General features: G+C 42.4%; 3 protein-coding genes across 6 annotated transcripts; 2 read left to right on the top strand and 1 right to left on the bottom strand.

Moving 5' to 3' along the window:
* Positions 1-675: 675 nt before the first annotated feature.
* Positions 676-14,043, top strand: ilvbl (ilvB (bacterial acetolactate synthase)-like). 2 transcript variants are annotated; one of them, XM_030107655.1, is made up of 15 exons: positions 676-1,092; positions 1,567-1,768; positions 2,799-2,926; positions 3,070-3,320; positions 3,505-3,604; positions 3,715-3,812; positions 3,972-4,108; positions 4,266-4,400; positions 4,506-4,620; positions 4,688-4,857; positions 5,014-5,084; positions 5,167-5,238; positions 5,957-6,062; positions 6,171-6,358; positions 14,033-14,043. In XM_030107655.1, exons 1-14 carry the CDS (start codon positions 979-981, stop codon positions 6,347-6,349), a joined length of 1,878 nt encoding a protein of 625 aa, XP_029963515.1. In that variant the 5' UTR covers positions 676-978; the 3' UTR covers positions 6,350-6,358; positions 14,033-14,043. The 2 variants fall into 2 exon arrangements, with proteins under 2 accessions (XP_029963515.1, XP_029963514.1); XM_030107654.1 differs by lacking the exon at positions 14,033-14,043 and having other exon boundaries at positions 6,171-7,488.
* On the bottom strand, positions 5,134-23,512 carry srpra (SRP receptor subunit alpha). Of its 2 annotated transcripts, XR_003932762.1 has the most exons (16): positions 23,422-23,512; positions 23,162-23,299; positions 22,798-22,881; positions 22,541-22,704; positions 21,420-21,580; positions 21,181-21,346; positions 20,899-21,052; positions 20,676-20,803; positions 20,485-20,606; positions 20,315-20,401; positions 20,031-20,203; positions 19,417-19,630; positions 19,146-19,309; positions 18,943-19,041; positions 16,717-17,114; positions 5,134-5,145 (listed from the first exon to the last, which is right to left on the bottom strand). XR_003932762.1 is itself a non-coding variant. In XM_030107650.1 (15 exons), exons 2-15 carry the CDS (start codon positions 23,282-23,284, stop codon positions 16,986-16,988), a joined length of 1,968 nt encoding a protein of 655 aa, XP_029963510.1. In that variant the 5' UTR covers positions 23,285-23,299; positions 23,422-23,512; the 3' UTR covers positions 16,051-16,985. The 2 variants fall into 2 exon arrangements, 1 of the variants encoding a protein (XP_029963510.1); XM_030107650.1 differs by lacking the exon at positions 5,134-5,145 and having other exon boundaries at positions 16,051-17,114.
* On the top strand, positions 8,619-15,978 carry fam118b (family with sequence similarity 118 member B). Of its 2 annotated transcripts, XR_003932763.1 has the most exons (9): positions 8,619-9,085; positions 9,607-9,696; positions 9,943-10,195; positions 13,302-13,529; positions 14,289-14,417; positions 14,554-14,851; positions 14,939-15,007; positions 15,293-15,374; positions 15,539-15,978. XR_003932763.1 is itself a non-coding variant. In XM_030107658.1 (8 exons), the coding sequence occupies exons 2-8, from the start codon at positions 9,614-9,616 to the stop codon at positions 15,304-15,306; spliced, it is 1,074 nt and encodes a 357-aa protein (XP_029963518.1). In that variant the 5' UTR covers positions 8,619-9,085; positions 9,607-9,613; the 3' UTR covers positions 15,307-15,978. The 2 variants fall into 2 exon arrangements, 1 of the variants encoding a protein (XP_029963518.1); XM_030107658.1 differs by having other exon boundaries at positions 15,293-15,978.
* Positions 23,513-23,622: the final 110 nt, after the last annotated feature.

The raw sequence follows: 23,622 nt of genomic DNA, 5'->3' as shown, positions 1-23,622 counted from the left end.
CAAGACCTTGAAAATCTGATCTCAAGACTGGTTTTCAGTTCAACACTGCTGAATGCACAAGATGTTTAACAGGATTATTAAATCTAAAACACTTGTTTGTCTGAATGCCAAAAATCTTTACTTTGGGGCTTTGGCTTTGGAACACTGAAAGACTGATTTGGATAATGCTCTACAACAATTAGATAAGTTTACATGAACGATAAAAAAAGTCTGTTTTGTGTTAATACTATAAAAATGAAATAAAAACAAACTCTAGTTATTTTCGCAGTTTGAACTTTTGACATCTGAAACGCCCTCATCCGTCTGTGATTGATCCAGACGATTGTCAATCACTGTAAAGGGCGCTTTCTGATTGGACCAGAGGTCTGTTCATCACTGTGAGACCCATGGAACGCCCTTCTGTTCACAAACTACCGCATCCGTTTCTATTTGTTTCATAATAACATAAACTACGTATCTGACAGCTACATAGACTTCAATTATCATACTATTAAAGCATGCGTAAATTTTCAATTTGATTTTATGTATATGTTAAATAAAAAGTTACATTTCTGTCCATTAAAACTCTTCTTATAATGTGTGGAGTTTAAGAGTGGATTTTATTCTGAAAGCGCAAGCCGGAAGTAGAGAGAGCGTGTCGTCTTTTAGCTTGATGGTAAACATCGCGAGCACATTACCGCTGATACTCCGGTCAGGTGTCGGCGCTGCAGAATGCGGAAAGGTTAGCTGGTGGCCTCAACTTACCGAATAGTCGACTAAATGCCCTTCTCCGCATATTTTCCGTCACCGTAGGATTCCTTAGCGAGTGTCCTGTCAAAGTTAGGCGTTTGAAATGGCTGCATAGCAGCTGTGTGAGCAGCTCTTCTGTACCTTAGCTTAGCCTGAAGCAGTCAGCTGCTGAAGTATCCGAGTTCAAACAGGTTTTTTTTTTCAGTGGTAAGGTCAGATTTACCTTTCTGATTGCTCCCGCTTCCCGCCATGCAGTCGTGTGAAGTGATTTGCACTGTTCTCGGGTACTCCGCTTGCATTGTGGTGGGTGGGCTGCTGTTCGCAGCCTACAAACTTGGATTGCTCTACCAGTTGTTACACAAGGTAGGTGTTGCATTGTGGTCAGTCTACCTGTCGTGTTTGCTAACATACTGTGTTTTAAACTGCAAGCAGATGCATATGCAGTTCCTCAGTACTTGTGCTTCTGTTAGCTGTCACTTGTGAGAGGGAACAAAGCATTGTTGGTAAACTTTGAACTGGAACCGCCTTGTGGTTTTTTTCTGGACAAAGGTTATGTAAACCTTGCACTAAGCCCTGGGACTCATCACCACAGCCGGCCTGAACAATATCTGCAGCTATTGTGAAATATGAAAGGCCTACAGGGTGAGGAGATAATGTGGTTTGTGATCTGAGGAGAAGCCAACAGTTCACAGTGACAGCTGTTTATCTCTAATTGTTAACTACCACTTTGTGTTTAGCAGCTATTTCCAGCTTTTTACAACTGATTCATCCTCAACTGTTTATTTCGTTCTCTTCTGATTATTTACTCTGTTCTTTCCCCTTTTCTTTTCGCCCCAGACAGAGACAAAGAGTCCTCGTCATGGTGGCGAGAGCGTGGCAGAGGTCCTGAGAGCCCACGGTGTCAAATATGTTTTCACCCTGGTCGGTGGGCACATCTCGCCCATCTTGGTAGCTTGTGAGAAGCTTGGCATCCGCATCGTGGACACCAGGCATGAGGCCACTGCTGTCTTCGCTGCTGATGCTGTGGCAAGGCTCTCAGGTGATTTCAGCTGGACGAACATATTGAAAATGATTAAGTGACGGTGTAGAAAGAGGTTTACATGTGTGGCTTTGTGATGCTGTTTTCACCTGGACGACAGGTGTTTGAACTGGGATAACGGATGTATATAAGGTCATTTTCTGCTGCCTTATGTTGAGGCATACCTAATATCAAGAAAAGTCTTAACACAACTTTCCCTGGGAGCTTGTGTGGCCAGTTTACCAGCTTTGAGTTATTTATTGGTGTTCTTACATGTAATGTTACATCATTTTTAGACTTCATGATAAGACGTTTTCTGTGTTGTACCACATTATTACTTTGTGTCAGATTGTCTCCTGGATTGCATTTTTATTTTTCCACCTTCACATTTATTAGATAATGACATTACCCTCCATAATGATCTTGGTGATTTCACTAATGGTGTATTTTTTCGGAAATCACCAGCAATATGCACGCATTGTGAACCCTATGAGGATTTAGTGAAAGTGTACAACTCATTTCCAATCTGGGCCGATACATTTTGGGTTTCCTCTGGAGGGTGGAGAGGGGAACTGTTTCGGACGCGTGCTCCAACAATCCTCAGTCAATATTCCGCACAACTTCAGTCTTTATGTGAGGCAACCCATTTATTTTCTTCTGGTACATATAAACTCACTGTTTACAGGTGCAAAGTTGGGTCAGACGAGCACCGTCAAAAGAGTTTGTGCCTTCTCTCTCTCACACACCTGAAGTCTTATCACCTGTGTCCCCCTCATCTGCCTCCCCCTACCGTCCTGCTCCCCCTAGAGGTCAATTCAAAGAAATGATAAATGGCTCCTCCAGAAAGCAATCTGTTTGCATGAGCATGCCATTTAGGATGCTCTCTGCAGGATATTTGTAAATTAGGCTCATAAAAGCAAGATTGCTAAACACTTAAACTCTATACGACCCCATGCAGCCCATGAACATGTATCCCTGTGTGAAAATAAGCTCATATATTTCTCTAAATGTTCTTTGAATGCTGCTTTGAAGATGTTTGTCTCTACATAAGGTACGGTGGGTGTTGCTGCGGTGACGGCTGGCCCGGGCCTCACCAACACAGTGACGGCAGTGAAAAACGCTCAGATGGCCGAATCTCCATTGCTGCTCCTGGGTGGAGCTGCTGGTACACTACTTCAGGTGCAGTGAATTATATTACAACCCGAATACGATCTGAATGGAGATGTAAATTAAACTAAAAGCGAATGATGTCGTTGTCAGATGCTGTGTTGAACACTTTGTAAAAAAAAAAAAAAAAAAATCTGAATTGTGATTTGGTACAGGGCCGAGGAGCGCTGCAGGATATTGACCAGATGTCTCTGTTCAAGCCGCTGTGTAAGTTCTGTGCCTCCATCAGAACTGTCAGGGAGATCGTGCCCACGGTCAGGAAGGCGCTTTCCATCGCTCAGTCGGGAACACCGGGTCCAGTTTTCATCGAGTTCCCCATTGACACTCTCTACCCTTACCACCTGGTGTCTCAAGAATTTGGTGTTAAGAACCCTCCTAAAGGCCTGATGGGGAAGATTCTGGCATGGTATGTCATCTGTATATCATTGTTGGGTTTTAATGGAATTTATAACAGTATCATCATACAGTCATGGATTCAGGCTTTGTTGACTCCAAATGATAGAATTCAAGTTCAAAGTGTTTTCTTTTCTCGATGTATCAAATACTGCTTTACATGTGTAATTCTTCATTTGGGTCTGATTTCTTTACAGGTACCTCCATAACCACCTCATGAACCTTTTCGCTGGAGCCTGGGAGACAAGAGACGTTTCCCCTCTTCCAGTTCACATCCCTCAAGCCACTGATGATCAGGTGAATTGACTTCAGTGACTTAATCAGAGGAAGCTTCGTTGATTGGTCTGTTCATAAAAAGAACTCCTTTTTTAATTGTTTCTGCCTTTTCTGTCTTTTTCACAATCCAGGTACAGAAGTGCATCGAGCTTGTGAGTCGAGCCAAGAAACCTGTCATTCTTCTGGGGAGCCAAGCAACATTACCGCCAACGCCAGTCGATAACATCAGGTAGAGGCCAGTTTCTCTTGTCCCAGTTGTTGTTTTTGGCTGTAAATCTTCCTCTAAATTATGCTGTGATGGATCAGTGCTCCGACTGACCTTGAGTCTCTTCACTGTCCACGAAGCACTGAAATGTGTTGTTTTGTTGAATATCTCCCTGCTCCATAGGCAGGCTTTGGAAGATCTGGGGATCCCCTGCTTTCTTGGCGGCATGTCTCGTGGCATGCTGGGTAAAAACAGCCCCATCCACATCCGACAGAACAGAAGAGACGCTCTGAAGGAGGCTGACGTGGTGCTCTTAGCAGGTCAGTCTGGATAATAGATTGTTGTCTGAATTCTGATAGGTGCTGAATAAGACTCCTTCCCGTTGTTTTCCTGGTTTGAGTGCGAGGTATCATAGGTTTAAATGATAGACTACCCCAAACTCATGAAATATGCTCATATAAAAGGGTCTGTTTTCAGGTACTGTTTGTGACTTCCGTCTGAGCTACGGCCGAGTTCTCAACAGACGCAGCAAGATAATCGCTGTCAACCGAGACAGAACACAGCTGCTGAAAAACTCCGACATGTTCTGGAAGCCAACTATAGCAATTCAGGGTAAATCCACAATTCAGGTCTCAAAATCAAAGCAACCTTTTCACCCTAGACAAATATGTTTCTGTGACCGATGACAATGAAATGATTAATCTTTTGTCATTTTAGGTGACGCCGGGTCATTTTTAGTGCGACTGTCAAAAGGGCTTCAGGGCCATCGTTGTCCAGAAGAATGGCCCCAGAGCCTCAAAGCTGGAGATGTAACCAAAGAAAATGCTAACAGGTAAAAAGAGGCAAGGATTGAAGGTCTCATGTACTCATTTCAAAGACCCTTCGCTTGTTTTATCCAGAGCGAAAGCTGACGAGAAAACCGAGCACCACTTGAATCCTTTGAAAGTGATCCACTGTGTGGACGAGCTGATGGATGAGGACAGCATCATAGTTGCAGACGGGGGAGATTTTGTAGGCAGTGCTGCCTACATCATGAGACCAAGAGGGCCGCTGCGCTGGCTGGATCCAGGTACTGCTGCACACTGTACGATGAAACTGTTGTGCTGAAACACAACCTTGTGCCTCTCGCTTAAAAGTCATGAGTTATTTTGTACAAATAACAATGTAATCTGATCTCAAGCCTGCTTCTTATGCGTCTTCTTCACAATGTTCCCTGTTCTTCCAGGAGCGTTTGGAACTCTGGGGGTCGGGGGTGGTTTTGCCCTGGGAGCAAAGTTGTGCCGGCCTGAATCAGAGGTATCACTGTGGTTCAGCGGTTTGTCAGACAGTCCCTTTGCAGAATTTAGCAACATTAATTCTCTTCTCTTCCTTTTGTTAGGTGTGGATAGTCTATGGTGACGGATCCTCGGGATACAGTGTTGCAGAGTTTGACACATTCACCAGACACAAGGTAAAAGACCTAAAAGCTGTGTTACCTTTATCATATGTTAAGAAAAAAAGCTATCTATTATGAGGATTTAAGTTGTATCAGAACCAGCATCATCCTAATAAAAAGAAGAAAGTTGTCATATGATGTCCAGATGGAACATAAAAATGTGGAAGATGACGATAGTCACTCGAGTGTTCTGAGAATCATGAATGTGTAAAAATATTTTATAAGCAAAATTTGCATTTTTTTCTCATTCAAAACCTAAAAAAAACAGAACTCTGAAACTTAACAATTCCCAGCTCAAGCAGAATCAAAGTCGTATAACTCAATGAAATCAACCCAAATCATTACCACTGCAAAAACTCATGTTCAAAACTGTAAAAAATTGAAGTGTGATAAAAAGATCATAAAGCTTCACGGCCGTAATAAGTCATAAAGCGTAAACAGGCTTTCCACAAAGTGAAATAGTGCCATTTGTTTTCTTTTTTCTTTTAGCTCTACATTTATTTGCTCGTATTTTTTTGTTATGTCGTAAACTTTAAATACTTTTTAAGCCCATGCTGTCAAATTTCATTGCTTGAATGTTTTGTAGATTGGTTGGTGGTGGAAGTTTTTCAAATAACTGGTAGCATTTCAGAGTAACCCTTGATCAACTGATGATCACAATGATGCTCTGAAGAGCAGATCCGCTCTGTGAATATTTCTCTCCTCTGTTCATACATGTTTTATTTTTCCACAGACTCCAGTTATAGCTGTGGTAGGAAATGATGCATGTTGGAGTCAGATTTCCAGAGAGCAAGTTCCCATTCTTGGCAGCAACGTGGCGTGTGGCCTTGCATTTACAGGTACGTTTTCCATGATTCGGCCGTTGTTCTTGCTGGTTGAATTGTTGGCGCACAATGCACAGATGGTACATGCCGAGTGCTGAATCGTGCGTCCTCGTTGTTTTGCAGATTATCACATTGTGGCGGATGGTTACGGCGGTAAGGGCTACCTCGTCGGGCGGGAAGACGAGCACAGGTTGAGTGACATTATCAAACAGGCCCAGAAGGAGACCCGGGAGGGCAGAGCGACTCTCCTCAACGTGCTGATAGGGAAGACCAACTTCAGAGAGGGCTCCATCTCTGTGTAGAGCAGCGTTGTATCCGCAATGGCTTTGTGTTTGTCTTCCTTGAACTTTGAATTTCTTCAGAATCAGGATCAATGAAGAATTTCAGCAAACAGCAGAATGCCCTTTTATTCCTCTGTGCCCTTAAAGCCATACTCCACAAGTGGAAGAAATAGTCTGACAATGTGCTGATCTTGCAAAACAATTCATGAAACCATCGTTGTGACATCTTGCCTTTCATTTAGTTATGATTTCATTATTAACATAGCTCTAGCGCTGCCGAGCTGAGGTACTAAAGCTTTCTGCATATGCCCTGCTACTTTTGGGTTCATCCTGCGCCGGTACGAAGAAAAACTGCTACATTTTAAAAAAGGGAAACTCCAGGTTGTTGAGGGATCAGTTCTCTTCTGGGACTTTCAGGTTAGACACTTGACCTTTATACAGCCTATTACAACTATTGCAAATAAACCAATGAGCGGACTGACTCATAAGGGAGGACATTGGTTTATGTTTGTCCAGAATGCCTTTTCTCCTGTTCAGACATGTGAACAGAGAGACTTTTTTTAATGAAGGTTGCAGGAAATATTTGAGCTGTACTGGTATGCATCTGTCAACGATTTTTGAATGAGTTTTATTTTAATGTCGAAGTATGAAAAATGCTATGCCTTTTAATGTTAGATTTGATCAAATATACTTGTTTTGATTGAAAATGCATCGATTGATTGAATTGCATATAGAGATAATGCAAACGTATATGCAGTGGAATGGCCTGTATTTATTATATGCCTATTTACAGTATGTATTGCACTATGATTATAACTTATTTCCCCAGCAGGTAAATTTGTGGGTCATTTCACTCCAGTGTATAATAACTGTTCAGTCCTTGGACGCTGAGGTCAGATTTTATAATACGCAATATTGATTTTGGAAAAATCTGGAAAAAGTAAGTAAGCCGTGGGGTTTTGGATGATTAAAAGCCGAGCCACGGCGTATGAATGTCCACAGTCTCAGGGTTCATCTTTTCTGTGTGGTAGCCTCATAGAAATGTCTTCATCTGTTTATGTTGGGATGTAACTGGATTGAAATGTAATTGCCTCAAGACTGTTTGTTTCAGTTAGAAATTGTGACTCACCATCAAACATCAATAAAGACCCGGCACAAGAGCAAAAGCAGAGTCGTATGTCATCCATTCCTGGCATTTGACATAACAATCAACCAGATTTGCATCAAACAAAACACTTTTTTCTTTTTTCCTTTAATACAAAATGTAGTTCTTGACTTTGAGCAGTAGATGGCAGCATAAGATATACATTCAACACAGAGATTGTGAATAAACCTTATATAATGCTGGTCCATATCACTGAGGTTCAGAACAGCTCAACCTAAATATTACATTTTTTTTCAAAAAATATCAAATCATCAGCAGTCAAATGCTAATTGTGGCTAATGGGAGATGGAAAGCTGGGGATTGCTGTCTGGATGTACAGATCATACTGTATTTTTTTTATTACCAAGTGAAAAATGCACAGATAATCATGTAGTTCCAACTGGATATATCGTCATTAAATTAAGAACATACAGAAGTTTTGGGGGAAACAAAGTAGTGTAGGAGGGAAAAAACACACACACACACACACACAGTACAGTAATTTTAAAAACACATGCAACAAATAAGTATGATATCAGTTAAGAGGTTTTGCCTGAACATTTGATTATAGTATTGCTTTTCAATTGTATACTAATTTCGAACAATTGAGCATTGTTTTGAAATGTAAAAAGTAAAAGTGTCAGAACATGGGAACTGATTCAGATTTCTTTGTCTATATATAAATACATTTGCATACGTGACGATGAAATTGCTTAGGGATTCAAATGTGTCCGTTTTTTTTTTTTTTTTTTTTTTGGGGGGGGGTGTAGTTGATTACATAAAGTCAGAGATCATGATGTACTGTAGTGCATGCCTTTTAAAAAGAACTGTTGCATTCAAGTGTACTATGTACATTTACATTCTCGCGATGTAATTTTATCCGAAGGCGAAGGAATCATGTTTTGATATCAATAAGTGAAAGTCCACGGTCATGTCAAAAACGAACACGTATTCTTAAATTCACGGCAATACAAGCTTGTTTTTTCTTGTTTTTTTGCTTTTTTTGGAATAATAACTAATACTTCCCTTCCGTGTCCGTCAACAAAACATTGACGTGTCGTTTGTCAGCGCTGCGCGTCGAAGCACGCGAGTGTTCGTTTTCCCACAGCACGTGAATACATCAGAAGAGCCGGCGTCAGGCGGCGTCTTCAGTGGCTTCAGACTCAAACGGGCGATGTGCGCGGAAGCAGCTGAAGCACAGAACCTTTTATACTCTTCAATGATATCCAGGGGAAACTGCTGCTTCTCTTCTCTTCACTGCGAATAGTATCGGTTTTAGTCTCTGAAGCTCCAGCATGACGAGGAAACCAGAGGCGCTTTCTCCCTTTTAACAACACGGAGGACAGCCACTTAGCTTAAAACAACAAAAAACAAAGTAGGTTAGCGACACGCTAGCTAGCGGTCCCGGTGTTAGTTTTTCTCGGTTTGACCGTCATTTGGTTTACTGTCTAGACGCTGGTATTACATTTATTTCCAGGTCAGCGTAAAAAAACTTTAAGCGGTTTTAAGGCTATTTAACGAAGCTCAAGCTGCTAATACAGGCTCGACTTGAACTTTCCAGGAGTGCTGCGTGAACACAAGTAAACGCTGGACTTTATCTCAGTTTCATTAAGGTAAGGAGCTGGATTAAAGCTGCGTTTGAAGTGTAGCTGCAGTAAAGTTTTAATATTTTGCTCATTTGCAGTGTCCAGTGTCACAGCTGGTGTCATTGTGAACACTTGGGACGGGGTTTAAGATGTTTACCACACACGTGTCTCCTGCTGCCGGACTGTTTTAGCATCGGTCACTTTACATTTGAAACATACATGGCTATTATTCACACAGTGATATCACTTAGTGACCGGTATCCTGTACAGGTGTAGTTTGACATTGTGTAATTGCTCTCGACATGTGTCATCAGTGAAGTGTGTCGACGGGAACAAATACACGCTTGCTTCCTGTTCGCATGTTTTTATGGTGTGAATCAAAGGTTTTTATATCACGCAATTTAAGAGTGATGCATCTGTTTGAGTAATGACTTGCCAACGAACAGATTGACTTCGAGGACTATCAAGAATGGTGTTGAAGTAATTGTTTAATTTACTCCACTGAGGCCTTCCTAAAGAGTATTTCTCTGGTCATCTCTCTCCTCCAGGAGCTGAATGGCCTCTCTTTTGGCAGTGAAAACTGAGAAGAGGCCTGCAGCTGATTCTCAGGATGCAGACTCAAATGCCAAAAAGCCTAGGTAAGCTTCAGGTGCTGCTTCAGAGTTTCCAGAGCTGAACACCAGTCACTAGTTTTGTCATCAGGGCTGGTTATATAATACTTGAGTTGCTCGTTCTTGTCTGTTCTTTCTTAAAGGTGTGTTTAATTCAACACTGCATACTTTAACACTTGAAAATGTGTTGTTTAACCTTCGTTCTGTCAGAAGATTTTGTGAAGCATCATTCCGTTTGGAGCCGTCATCACTCCGTCTCTGCCTGCCCCTCAGGAAACTGCTGCCCAGCCTGAAGACAAAGCGAGCGCCTGAGCTGGTCCTGGTGATCGGTACGGGGGTCAGCTCTGCGGTGGCCCCTCAGGTGCCGGCTCTCCGCTCCTGGAAAGGTCTCATCCAGGCTTTGCTGGATGCAGCCAATGACTTCGATCTTCTGGAGGAGGAGGAGAGCCGGCGTTTTCAGAAGCACATGAGAGAAGATAAGAATTTGGTGCACGTGGCCCATGACCTCATTCAGAAACTTTCTCCGGTAAGACTGTCTGAACATGTTTTGCCTCTGTGTTGTTCACAGTCCTGAACTCAGCTGATCCCATTTAGTTTCAGCTTCTATGGATTGACGTTGAGCCATTTCAGTCTTTTCTGATTAATACGTCTGTTGCGGACAAGGCTTGTTTTTCTGCCCTGTTTCGATGAACACAATGTCACAACAAAGATTTCAGTCAGTCTCGACCTCTGTGAGAACAAGGGTGAAGCAGGTGAACCATCCTAGTTCCTTTTTTTAACCATCCTTATCACTTCTCTATCAGGAGCACGATTCACAATATGCAAACTTGCACAGATGTTTTCCTTTCAAAAAAGTCTTTATTCTTTTATATACATTTGTTTTCTCTTAAAAATGCTTTTTATTATAGTAAGGCACTGGTTGAAGATCATTGCAGGGTACATCATTTGGAATATAAAGTATTCTTGCCGTTGATGTTTCAGTTTAAACCACAAATGCAGAAGTTTTTATTGGTGGGAGCTTCCAAATACTGCAGAACTTATGGAGAATCTTTCTCTAAATCTGCTTTGACTTTGAGAAATTAAAAAGCAATGTTCAGACTAAATATTAAACAGCACATTTCTGATTAATAGTGAATACAAAAAAATCTTGCATTGCAAAAATCACCTCTGATTAAAACTGTTGACTGACTGCAATTATCTTGCACCATGGATAGACTGCTTAACTCAGATTGAATCAGACATGCAATTTTTCTATCAGTTTGTTGTTGATGTTGTTTTCCACCGCTTGGGGGTTGACTGACACCACAATTTATAAGAATATATACACATTACATAATCCATATTCTATTGAAGGGAAAAAAATCACAGGAATTTGCAAATACCCTCAATATTGTATGTAAGGAGTATTTTGACTTCTTACACTTTTCACTTTTAGGCATTTATTAACATTTTATCTAGGATGTAATTGTAGTAATTTTTCAAAACTATTTACACCATTTAATCTAGTTTGTTACTTTCAAAACTGTTACTGCAGTGTACACCCACAAATTGGAATTCTATTAAATGATTTGATTTGCATGCTTGTGTTCATCCTTTGAATTGAAATCCCCGTTTTCTATTGAAAGTTGTGAACAAACAAATAACCATAGTGTTGTTTAGTGTGTCTGTGATTATTTTAGGAGTGAAATGCCTGTAAGTGACAATGCAGTTTGCAATGCAGTTTCCTCACACAGTTCTTGAGAATAGCATCTTGTAATTTATCTTTTCGTTGCCCACAAATTTGTAATTAGGATAATCAATGCACTTTCTTGACCAGTTAGGCAAACAATGAGATGAAATCACGTCTATATCACCTGGAGACATGATCAGCATATTTCCAGAAGAATCCTGACATAAACAATCTCTGTTCGACTCAGAGAGACTTCACAGCAGTCATGCTTTCTTTTTTCAAAGAGCAGAAAATTCAAAGCTGCAGTTAAGCAAAGCATGAAACTCCCTTCTCTAATGCATACACTGCATATCTACCAGATTACATCATTACAAACGCAAACGAACAAAAAAACGATCTTATTTACATATGAGTCAGTTCCATCAGTATTGAACCAGTCTGATCTGGACCAGGGCTGGCAGATGGGAGTCTTAATACCGTTTGCCTCCTGTGTTAGTCATGTCTCATCGCACCTTTGACATTGATAAAACACGCTTTGTTTCAGCTCTCAGCCTGTTGCAACAAAGGGAACAAACAGCGCTTTTATGGCTTTATCCATCGTGTTTATTTCAATCCACAGTCGTGCAGACACCAGCCCGCTCCCGTTGGCTACAGACACAGCAGGGTCCAGCATGCCGAGGAAAAAAATAAACAAGCATACAATATAATGTGAACCAGCCACCCCCACCTTTCACCTCTGCCACGGATTTTCCTCTCACACAGATTTAGAGCAAACCCTAAGAGTACAGTGACTCGTAGGAGAGCATATGTGTCATAAAGCGCCATTCATAAAGCTCATTTCCTGATATTTTCTCACATGGAAGCAGGAGAGTTTCTGTGGTCAGACATTTTTATCGTCTTCTCACAGTAGAAAAGGAATTTTTCCCCAAGTTGTGAATCATATGGTTCGCTCTAGGCATCGAGCAGAGAGCGTACAGCTTATCCCCACTTATTCCAGCAAACCGTCCCAGAACTGCTGGCCTGATCAAATGTTCAGGCCTGTAAGAGCTCAGCCTCCTCTCCACGTTCATTCAGACAGAGAGAGAGGTTAACCCACTTTTATGGATTTGTGTATTAGCTGAGTGCCTTCAGTCTGTGATGGAGCACTGTAGAAGTAATGAGGGTAATCTGAAGTTACAACTCAATGCAACTGCTTTTACCTTAAATCCTATCACACCTTCAAGCTTGGCAACAACAAGGCTGATTACAATTCAGGCAGGAAATGTAAACAGTTTGTGAAACACTCAATAATGTGTTTATTTTTTTTGTCCCAAATCTATTACATATTATCTGTGGAACAATTTTGGCTGGGGGGTGGGGGGGCATGTATTACTTTTGGATGTACATTTAAAACCTGGAGTTGTTTACCTGAGCTTTGATTAGCTGTTACATAAGTAGCGAGATGGTCCAAGGACAGTGAGATCAGGGTGGCTGCTGTGGACACTGGATGTGGATAATGAGCTTCTTCCTGTGGAAAGGACTCGTGCGCTTGAGCCCATTAGAGCTGTAATCTGGAGAAGTTAGTGCAAACGTTGCCTTGTGCCTGGATCACCTTGGTCACTGCATCTCTGCCCTACGCTCCGCTATTCTTAGCAGCCTGACTTCTGCTGCGTCTGTATTTTATTTAACGGTATCCCCACTGAGGTGAGGATGAGCTTTAGACTGAACAGTCCCAGCCAGTAATCTCTCATCAGATTGAGGTGGAAGGAGAGTTGAAGAGCAAGATACGGAATCAGAGGATTAAGTGAAGGATAGTTTGAACTGGAAAACACGGATGTTTTTGCCCCCGACCGCCTGAGATGCAAGATGAGTTGAAAAACCGCAAACACTGCAAATACTTCTGTACCGCCAAAACTAGACTTTGCAGATTGATGTGATCAATCGCTGTCAGTCATTTCCTGAATTTGTGATTGTTTCTTGATAGAGAACGGGCAACGTGAGATCCACATTCTTCAAAGACTGCCTGTACGAGGTGTTTGACGATCTGGAGTGCAAGATGGAGCACGCCGGGAAGCACCTCCTGCGGTCGGTGCTGCAGTTGATGGAGAGCGGCGCTCTCGTCCTCACTACGAATTTTGACAACCTGCTGGAGATCTACGCCGCCCACCAGGGCACCAAGCTGGAGTCTCTGGATCTGACAGACGAGAAAAAGGTAAAAAGTAGTTGGATTAATTGATTCTCCCTTACACAATATGTACCGTCAGCGTTTTGTTGCAACCAAATGCAAAGGTCAGGGAGGAACTTGATAAAGTTAGCGCTTCACATTCAGACAGGCTCAAAGTGTAGCTTTAAAACCCAGATTCTCCATCTGTCTGCACACTGATGACTTAAGCGTTGCTTTCTGGAGAAACGGAGCCGGTAAATCTCCCTGTGATGAATCTTGTTGTTTAAGCCCATTGTTGAAAACACCCTTTTCACAGTCGGTGTATTTTTGACATGATCCTTCAGTGAATTCACCTGACGGAGCAGAAAAAGCTCTGACCTGAAAGAGCCCTTCGCCCGACAGGTGGAGGAAAGTTAAAGTTCCAGCCATGATTAAGCCCATGTCGGATTTTATTGATGAAACAATATTTACTTAAGGAGACTGAAGGGGAAGTGTGTGTGTGTGTGTGTGTGTGTTTTCCTGGTACGTGTAGATGTTTTATCTAGGACCAGGTTTTTGATAAAGCTTTAGTTATATATAATAGCACATAATGTACTAGTTAACTGATCGTTGATGACAGTTAAAGGAACACAAAACACCAAGAATCCATGGGGGTTTTTTTTCTTTCTTTTCCCCCTTCATCCTTTGCTTTGCCTCTCAGTCCTGGTATTTATGCCCTCGCCTCCATCAGGGCGAATATCCTCCCAGCCAGAACAGGATTTTGTGCACCGGACTGTTAAGTGTGTGTACGCTGGTGTGTTTGTCTAGGTGTTGGAGTGGGCTCAGGAGAAACGGAGGTTAAGTGTTCTCCACATCCACGGCGTGTACACCAACCCCAGCGGCATCGTACTGCACCCTGCTGGCTACCAGAACGTATTGAGGAACACAGAAGTTATGGTGAGAACCAACAGCTTGGCTGTTTTTTTTTTGTTGTTGTTCTTTGATGAATATACATCAGGAAACATTGTCATAAAGCTGTATTACATTAAGACATAGTTTGGAAACTGAAGTGTTCTCCTGCCGGTTGCCGCAGCGTGAGATCCAGAAGCTGTACGAGACCAAGTCGTTTGTGTTCCTCGGGTGCGGGCGCACGGTGGACGACACAACCTTCCAGGCCTTGTTCCTGGAGGCGGTCAAACACAAGTCGGACCTGGAACATTTCATGCTGGTTCGGCGGGAGGACGTGGGCGAGTTCAAGAAGCTGCGCGACAACATGCTGGACAAGGGCATCAAGGTCATCTCCTATGGAGACGAGTACGGCGACCTGCCCGAGTACTTCGAGAGGCTGGCCAACGAGATCTGCAACCGGGACGTGTCCACCAACGGCTGGGGTGAGGAATGCAGCTCACTCCAGCTCTGCTCTCCTGTTGAAAGGAAGCTGGTTACGTTTATTAACGCTGTCTAATCTTCGTCCTCAGGGTCTCCCTCACAAAACGGGGAGGAGCAGCAGCAGAATGGCTGCAGCACACAGAAAAGCCTCCTTCAAGGTTAGGGCTGAATGCTTCTCTTTGACTGCGAGTCGCTTTCAGGAGACACTTTGAGAATGACATGAAAAAGCCGTGTTGAAGACTTTGTTTTCCTGCTGCATGCTGGTAGTCACAGAATCCAAGTCTGGTCTTCATTGTCAGTGACAAAGGACCTGCTGGCATTTCTTTACACAGCGATACGGCTGACGTTGCAGTTTTATTATTGGCACTGGCAGCGATGCAGTTTTTCCAACTGTTCACCTAAGTTTTGTTTCCTTTTTTTTTTTTTTTTCCTTTTTGCCCCAGACTATCATTCCTGACAGGTACACAATTGGGAACAGTGTCATTCTTTATTCTCCTCACTTCTACAAAGACCACTCTACTCCAGGTAGCAAAGAAGTTTGGTTTTATTGAACGGATTTAGAAAGTTTTGTTCCATTCTTGTGTTTGTTGGAGGGGAAAAAATGAGAACGAGGGTTCGTTTCATCAACCTCCCTCGCCCTAAGATCACAGCTCTCACCATACACAACGTCAATGTCTCTGAATCCTCAGCACGTGTGAAGACGAGCAGCTCGCTCTCACTTCATGATCCGAAACGACTGACTGGAGGAACGCAGCGAAACAAGCTGCAACACCTTGAACAACCTGCTCTGGAAGAACGTTTGAGGCACAGGCTGTAACAAGCATTACATAATCCGACGCGAAAAGTCTGGTATTTGTGGAGCGATCACATGAAACCTGAGCCCACCAGGTGGGGAAACACTCGGGTTCAAGTCTTCTCTCCGAGGCGCAGATGATAAACTGTTTCACTTGATTTTTAATTGTAATTTCAGATGTTCATAGCAGTGCTATGTCAGTAGCAATCTCTGTCACTCCTGTGCTGAATATAAGAAATGTTCTTTGTAAGCCTTTTTGTATTTTTAATACTCACATGTTTTCTGACCTAGTATTTATAAATACTATTTTCCAAATAAAGGTTTGGGTATCTCATTGCTGCTGATGCTGTCGTGTGTGATGTGGACACAGCCTCCAGGTTCCCCAGCAACACAACAACGCCCAAACACTTGTAGCATACAGCGGCTTTATTTAGAAATGTTTACATTCTCATAAATTAGCTCAAATCTTGAGTATCACTCTTTATTCTCTTGTATTGCACTACCACAATTTGAATGGGGGCTAGACATAATTAAGACTTAGATATTCTTACACAAATGATCAATAAATAAAAGGGGCCAATGACTTAAACCGACCTCACCTCATCAGCTTCCAACTGAAGGATCAAAATGTCCATTTGGTAATAAATGAGTTAACTGTTAATGTGGGTGAGCAGCTCTGGAAAACAACAAAACCAGTAGACGTAGTGACACGTGGCTTGGAAGAGCAGCCTGCATGGACCGGGATTTATTTCCAAACATCGACACCAAACACAAACTAACCTGTCGGATGTAATGTTTCCTGCAGGGAGTGGGTCACCATCCACACAGTGAGGGGGGGGGGGACTGAACGGAGGAGACAGAGAGGCACTATGGTCACTGAGCTTTCCTCAGGCACAGGCAGCTGTTGAAAGGTCACATCCAGCAAGCCCTTCACGACCTGACCTCATTTACATGGTGGCGGGAAAACTGATGCCAAGAGGAGAATTTTGATAAAGTCGTTTCTGTGTAAACCATTAAAATGACAAACACAGGTTAGGTCCGTTCAGCTGACTGAAAAGCCTTTTTGGATGTGACTTTTTGTGAGAATGCAAACTGATCTGAGGTACTTTCTAGTTTGGCCCAAAAGTTTTATAAATATATCGAAGGGAGGCTTGTCGGACTTTCTGAAGAGCGCTCTCGTCAAGTCCTGTGCACGACTCCAGTCCATCCATGTAACGCGAAGTGCAGACGGTGGATCAGGAGGATGACGGACGGGCGAGAGAGACGGAGGGAGGCTGGAACATCTTTGTGGCAGCGCAGCAAAAAAAGGTCGGCTTGGAGGCGACGGCGGAGCATGCAGCCAGTTAAGCCTTCATCAGGGCGCTGACCACGGCGCGGGCGTTGAGGCTGCGCAGGTCGTTGTAGGTCTGACCCGTGCCCACGAACACAATGGGCTGGCCTGTGATGTACGTCATGGAGATGGCAGCGCCGACCTGTGAAAACAGGAGGGTGACGCATGAGTGCCGTCATCTTCCTCACCGCGGCTCGTAAATAAAACAGAAGTACGGCATAAAGGCCGTTATCATTTTGAAGGTTAATGTTTTATGGTATTCGGAGGGAGTGGGGCAAAGAAAAAAAAATTTACGCTTGATCATAAAGGTTGAAGATCCTTGGCATATAACAGATGAACAAATTTATATCACTGATGGTTGTAAAACTGTTATAACCATCAGAGGTCCCATAAATACACAAACCTGTGTTTCATACATCTACCACAAGTTTGACAAATTAGCAGGCTAATGTATTTATAAGCACTAAAGGTATTTGTCAAACCAATCAAGATGTGTTTTTTTTTTTTTTTTTTAATGGAAATAAATCCACAAGTCTGCAGTAAATTTAACTGATAGTTGGTTCAAATGTACATCATTATGCCATAAACTCGCTGTGGAACAACGTAGCTTTATAACTCGGGCAGGGTTAATATTAACATCACACTTCAGTAGGTCATGTGCAGCAAAAACAGCTCGCAGTCAACTTCAAAAAAAACAATCGATACAACAATCACTAGCTCTGACTGAACCCATTGAGGAGATTTTAAATTGTACAGACAAAAAAAAACTCACAGTTGGTGGTATTGATTTAAAAAAAGGATTTGAAACCATAAACCATAACGTAATCAATAAACTGGAGAAGTATGGAATCAGAGGAGTTGTATTTGTTGTTTGTGAGGACAGGAGACTGTCACTTGGACCATCTGGATATGGCGTGCGGAGTCCCACAGGGCTCAGTGTTAGGACCCAAACTGTTTATACTGTAAATCATTGACGTTGGCAAAATACCTGAACTTGTGACATTTATATTAGTTGAGGATGACTCAAACATCATAGGAACTGATGAAGATTTACAGCAACGTTTGGACTGAATCACTTCAGAGTCGAATGTAATAAAATGAGGTTTGATTAAAGAAACAAGCGACTGTTAAATCTGCATGTAAAACAAAAATTCTGAATTTTTTTTTGTTTTTAGAAAATATACAATAAATAATCAGGAAACTGTACAGAGAGACTGTAAATATAGAAAAGAGTGAATCAAAACAAAGTTCTAGGATTAATAAATTACATTTCCTGGAATCCTCAAATTAAACAAAACCTCTGAGCATTCAGCAGTAAGAATTGTCCACAAGGTCGACTTCGTGAACATATCAATCTGCTATTCATAGACCAAAACTTAATTGTGGATCTTAAAACCATTCAAATACTGTACAAATGAATAACTTATTACCACACATTATCGAAAAAAAAAAGTTAGGATCTGAGGGGAGAGTTTCAGGTTAAAATTCAGTAAGTCCACAGAGTGCAATTATGGAATAAGTTATCTGTGAAGTGCAGACAAGTGTAAAATAGAATTGAATTCAAAAGGACTTTTGAAAAGAAGAATTGGTTCTGTACAGGTTCTGTACAGGTACAGGGTTTGGTGATGACGGGAGGGTTGTTTGTTTATGGTGTTGCACTTTGTGACGGGTGGGGTTGAAACTGTTGACTTCTGGTACACTGAAATTTTTGTTAAATCAGTAAAATATGTTGCTTTAAGTATCAAATTAAGGTCATGACAAAGCTGCAATAAGCTTTAACTTCTTCCTACTCCCTTTCATATATGAAAAACCAGAGTTTCTACATATTTGACGTTTCCCTTTTTTCCCTTATTCTTTCATTGATTTATTGACTGTTTACTTTGTTTTTACATGTTTGAAATAAAGCGTAAACCAATAATGCTTTCTAGTAACGATTAATTTAGGTTAAGAAAAAGTAAATGAATGAATACCTTATCATCTATGGTGTCAAACTTAGTGAGAACGATCCCGTCAATGAGGCGAGGCTTGTCAGACATGGAGTGGTCGGCCAGAGCCTGATTGAACTTCACCTGAAGAAACAAAGCAAAAAAATGAAGCACAGGGACCAGAAAATAGCAGCTCGGTGGAACAAGACTGACCCCTGCTGGTTCACACGGGAGACAACTCCACTCACCAGCTGATCGACGGCTTCATTTCCCACCAGGGCCTCTCCGACGAACAGCACGAGGTCAGGCATGTTCACCGCTATGAGTTTGGCCAGGGCCGTCATGAGGGGGGCGTTGTCCTGCATACGCCCAGCAGTGTCCACCAGCACCACGTCGAAGGCCTGGTTGCGTGCTGGAGCGATTAAACACGTGAGATACAACCGGTCTTAACAGGAAGGCGACATGAGGTAAAAAAAAAAGTGCAATAAGGAAAAAAAAAACAATAAGGAAATGACTCACCATAGGCAATGGCCTCCATAGCAATTCCAGCTGCGTCCTTGCCGTAGCCCTTCTCATAGAGCTGGACCACCGGCCGCCCCCCGTGCTGTTCGGGGGGGTGCAGGGAGTTCAGCCGGCGCTGATGGGTGCGGAGCTGCTCCACGGCGCCGGCACGAAACGTGTCGCAGGCCGCAATCAAGACCGTAAAGCCGTTCTCGATCAACCAGTAGGAGATCTGGACCAAAACAGAGAGAAGCCACTTTAAAGCTTCTAACATTGTTTGGTTTTGTTGAATGAATCAATGTGTTTATTCTGAATTACAGTTACAATAATAATTTAAAAAAATATTCAAAGCAAAATGTCAGCGTTTTTTGTAAACAAATCTTGCCAATGCTGAATTTAATTATTCAAAGAAATTATTACATTCCTCAGCTGAGCTATTCGTAATTTGATTAATCACTCAGTCTCGAACTAATCATCTGAGCTTCCACAAACCCCAATGCTGAGTCAGCACAGGGCAGGCCGCGCCTCCTCTGGATGCTAGTTAATAATCAGCAGCCCAAAGGAACTCAAGTAGTTTCAGACACATGGTGGATCAGCGGCGCGTGCCGCCAAGCAGATCAACGTCAGCCCACCTTTGCCAGGTTGGTGGATTTTCCAACCCCGTTCACGCCACAAAACGTGATGACGAAAGGCCTCCGCTGGCTCTGCGCCTCCATGACGTCTCTCAGGATGTCCACCCTTCGCTTGGGCTGCAGAATCTGCACCAGCGAGTCCTGCAGGGCCTGCTTTACAGTTGAGGCCACAGCTACACAAGCAGAAGACGTTTATCAGCATTATTTTTTTTTAATTCGATATTTCTTCAAAGTCTATCACAAAACTTTGATTGTTTAATATACTTGCATGGACAAATACTTACTGGTGAATGTGCCCATGACTTTGCCCTCCAGTTTTTTGGCTACAGAGTCACAGAGCTGGGAGGCAATGTCGGCTGCTACATTCTTTGCTGTTGGGTCACAAAGTGGTAACAATGAATGACAAACCCCCAAACTCTCTCTTAAACATTCAATCACAGACAGATGATCGTACCGATGAGGTGATCCCTCATCTTCTCCAGCACCGGCTCCATGTCGTCCTGGGAAAGACTCTTGGAGCCCACCAGGCCTTTCAGCATCCCAAACATCCCTCCGAAAGCCCCGCCCTTTTTAGAGCTGAGAAACAAACACAGTTGGACACATTTTCTCCAGAACATCTTGGAAAAGGTTGAAGCACTTTGTTACCTTATTTTGCTTGTTTCACTGACAACAACTCCTTCATCCTCCTCCTCCTCCTCCTCCATGTCCCCTTCCTCACTGGACTCGTAGTCCACAGACTGCAGGTCTCCCTTCATAGAGCTTGGCTGCAATGCCTGAAAAAACATGTTTAAACACTTAAAATGTGCTAAATGTAAACTTCTCTCCATTCTAAAAGCTTTCATGTTCAGACTGAAGCTGGATGACGTACTGGGTCAATTTGGGTGTCCTGACTGTGATCAGCATCATTGAGAGAGTGTTCTCCGTTCCTGCTGTCACTGTAGTCCAGGTTCTTGGTGCTGCTTCCACCCATGTCCCAAACACGCATTTGTTTCTCCTTCGGCTTTTGAGGCTTTGGGGACTTACTGTGGTAGAATGAGAAGATGTCACAACAATGAAAAGAAAGGAAGATTGCTCATAATTCTGCTGTGTGTTCAGCAGGATGACCTGCTAAGACTTTCAAATCCCTCTCTGTCGGTATGAATTGGCTTACCTGCTTTTTTCTGCGGGTCCCCCCATGCGCTTGCGGAAGAATTCCTCCCTCTTCTTTTGCATGATCTGATCAGCAGTCAAACCCTGGTTACCATTTTCCACGGTCACCTTCTGGCCAGAGGCCGGGATCCCACTTTTATCCCCTTTAGCATAGTCAACTGCAGGAGCTGGAAAACGTTGCAACGTCAATCAGATCAGATGGAACCTAAATGGATATCAACTCCACAGAACTGCACTCACCCTCCTTTTTGGTATTTTTATTCTTCTTGCCACCCTGTTCTTTGCCTTTGTCCCCACCCTTGGTTTCGATCATTGACTTCACAGTTTTTTGGGATTTCTCTGACTCCTTGAAGGACCGCATGTGAGCGGGGCTTCGAGCTTTACTGCTCTCCTCTGCCTCCCTTTGGGAGAAACATTTGATATGTATCAGCATGGGGCAGACAAAAATACACAGACATGTTTTATATCATTTAGGAAGAGAAAATCAATTTCTCAAAATAAAAATGCTGCAAGATTGACAAAATAAACAGTACCAAAAAAAATGGATCAATATCTAAAGAAATAGGTCAATTTGTTATAAAAGAACATGCAAACGTTCAATTCAAGATAAATAGGTAACAGTGCTAAAGGTCCTCAAAATAGACAGGACTGTTGCAAAGTCAACCATTACTATTATAACAACTATACATTTATCTGAAAAAAACCCATGTTTTGTAGTACATTTAGCTTTGTAAACATCCAAATAAATTTGACATTTATGTACACTCAAAGTCTGATCGCCCTCAATCATTTAAACACATATCACTTGTTCATGTCGGGGCTTACGACTGTTGATGGTGGAGAAATGGGCAAAACTTCAAAGATTAAAAAGGACAACATAATGGCAGAATGCAAACTGTGCAAGGGGTAAATGAGTAAAACCTTGTTATTAATCCCACGGTTTAATTTGGCCAGTTTTGCAGAATACCTTGTGTAGGTCCTCCCATTTACAGATCATGATTCACTGACAGGCTGCTAGATTAACGGTTTAAACTTCACAGTGACACATTAATTACAAACCTACATTTTCAATGTACACGTTGAACATTTTTTGCCTGTTCTCCTTGTGCAAGGATTAATTTGTTTCCTCTCCGGGTAATTCAGCTTCCTCATCCAATCAAAAGACATGATTTGATTGGGAACTAACTTGATCACAAGTTAGATGTTACACAGAGTGTACCTTACCTTCTACACACGACCTTTATCTGAACATTGTCAGCATGGAAACTCAAAGTTTTTCAAGAGATGATGACAGCAAATAAGAAAGTAGTAAACTACATAGTTTGCAACAAAGGACATTTTTTGATAACTACTGTATTTACCTAAGCAGCATCATGAAGTCATCTTGGAATTCAAAGCTGTTGTTGAGAAGCTTCAGGGCTCCCTTCTGCTCCAGCTCATTCTTATAGCGATCCCTGAAGTGGAGCTGCACATCATCTATAAACTTGTCCACGTATGTGAGCGTCAGGATCTTTTGAAAACCCACCTGAACAGGAGAGAAACATTTGGAAATTAACACATGATCACACAACGGGAATCATTACATAAGATAAGCATGCATGACATACAAGAGACTTACCACAAATATCAACTCAAACTCATTGTCGAGTTTGTATTTAAGACTCAGGGCCTCATGATTGAATGAGTTGTTCCCACTCCGCTCCTGAGAAACCAAACAAACACGACATATCGTCGTTATCCACAGACTTTACCGATAAATCCAGCCGTTGAGAACGCGGGGAGTTACTGTGAAGTAAGGTGAATCACCATTTCGCACACAAACCACTCGAGTGAAAAATTTAATGTTATAAGTGGTTTGTTTTGTAGACAGTTGTTACGCAATAGACTACCACTGGCTTCACGTTAGCATTAGCATTAGCCGGTCCAGCCACACTGGTAAACAACACTCTCCTGAAATAAACAAAGTCTCCTCCGGGGCTCACCTGGAGAATCACCGAGCGGATCAGAGCGTTGACCGGCCCGGTGAAAGACTCAGTGACCCCGGCTCCCTGAAAACACCACAACACGATCCCCCCTTTGCTGAAGATGGTGAAGAAGTCTAGCATCCTGACTCCACGGATCTGGACAACATTAAAAAAAAAGAGCACAGAGGGAAAAGAAGACGGAGTTAGCAACGAGATCGATAGCGAATAAACGGTCTTATAAACACATAGAATTCTACTGTAAACAGTTCAAACCTTACCAAATGATACTTATAATGATAAATCCCCCACTAGAGAAACCCCACCACCAGTTTTAGACACGTCAGATGCTGATACAGGAAGTGACGCACGCTTCCCGTTTTCTGAATTTATACGCATGCGCAGTTTGTTTTGAACGCTATTAATGCAATATTACACTCTCTGTCTCTCTCTGTCTCTCTCTGTCTCTCTCTCACACACAC

Source organism: Salarias fasciatus, chromosome 14 (assembly GCF_902148845.1).
Source record: "Salarias fasciatus chromosome 14, fSalaFa1.1, whole genome shotgun sequence".
NCBI lineage: Eukaryota > Metazoa > Chordata > Actinopteri > Blenniiformes > Blenniidae > Salarias > Salarias fasciatus.
The sequence above is the reverse complement of the archived record's forward strand: the minus strand, read 5'-3'. Positions and strand labels throughout refer to the sequence as shown.

Bases quoted from the DNA above. Each gene is read 5' to 3' on its own strand.
- srpra (XM_030107650.1), bottom strand. From the start codon at position 23,284: ATGCTAGACTTCTTCACCATCTTCAGCAAAGGGGGGATCGTGTTGTGG. The intron at 20,804-20,898 runs GTACGTCATCCA...ATGTTTTTTCAG, and splicing joins AGGACACCCAAATTGACCCA to GCATTGCAGCCAAGCTCTAT. The intron at 20,204-20,314 runs GTAAGTATTTGT...CTGCTTGTGTAG, and splicing joins AGTCATGGGCACATTCACCA to CTGTGGCCTCAACTGTAAAG.
- fam118b (XM_030107658.1), top strand. From the start codon at position 9,614: ATGGCCTCTCTTTTGGCAGTGAAAACTGAGAAGAGGCCTGCAGCTGAT. The intron at 10,196-13,301 runs GTAAGACTGTCT...GTTTCTTGATAG, and splicing joins TCATTCAGAAACTTTCTCCG to AGAACGGGCAACGTGAGATC. The intron at 13,530-14,288 runs GTAAAAAGTAGT...GTGTTTGTCTAG, and splicing joins ATCTGACAGACGAGAAAAAG to GTGTTGGAGTGGGCTCAGGA.
- ilvbl (XM_030107655.1), top strand. From the start codon at position 979: ATGCAGTCGTGTGAAGTGATTTGCACTGTTCTCGGGTACTCCGCTTGC. The intron at 1,093-1,566 runs GTAGGTGTTGCA...TTTTCGCCCCAG, and splicing joins TCTACCAGTTGTTACACAAG to ACAGAGACAAAGAGTCCTCG. The intron at 4,109-4,265 runs GTCAGTCTGGAT...GTCTGTTTTCAG, and splicing joins TGACGTGGTGCTCTTAGCAG to GTACTGTTTGTGACTTCCGT.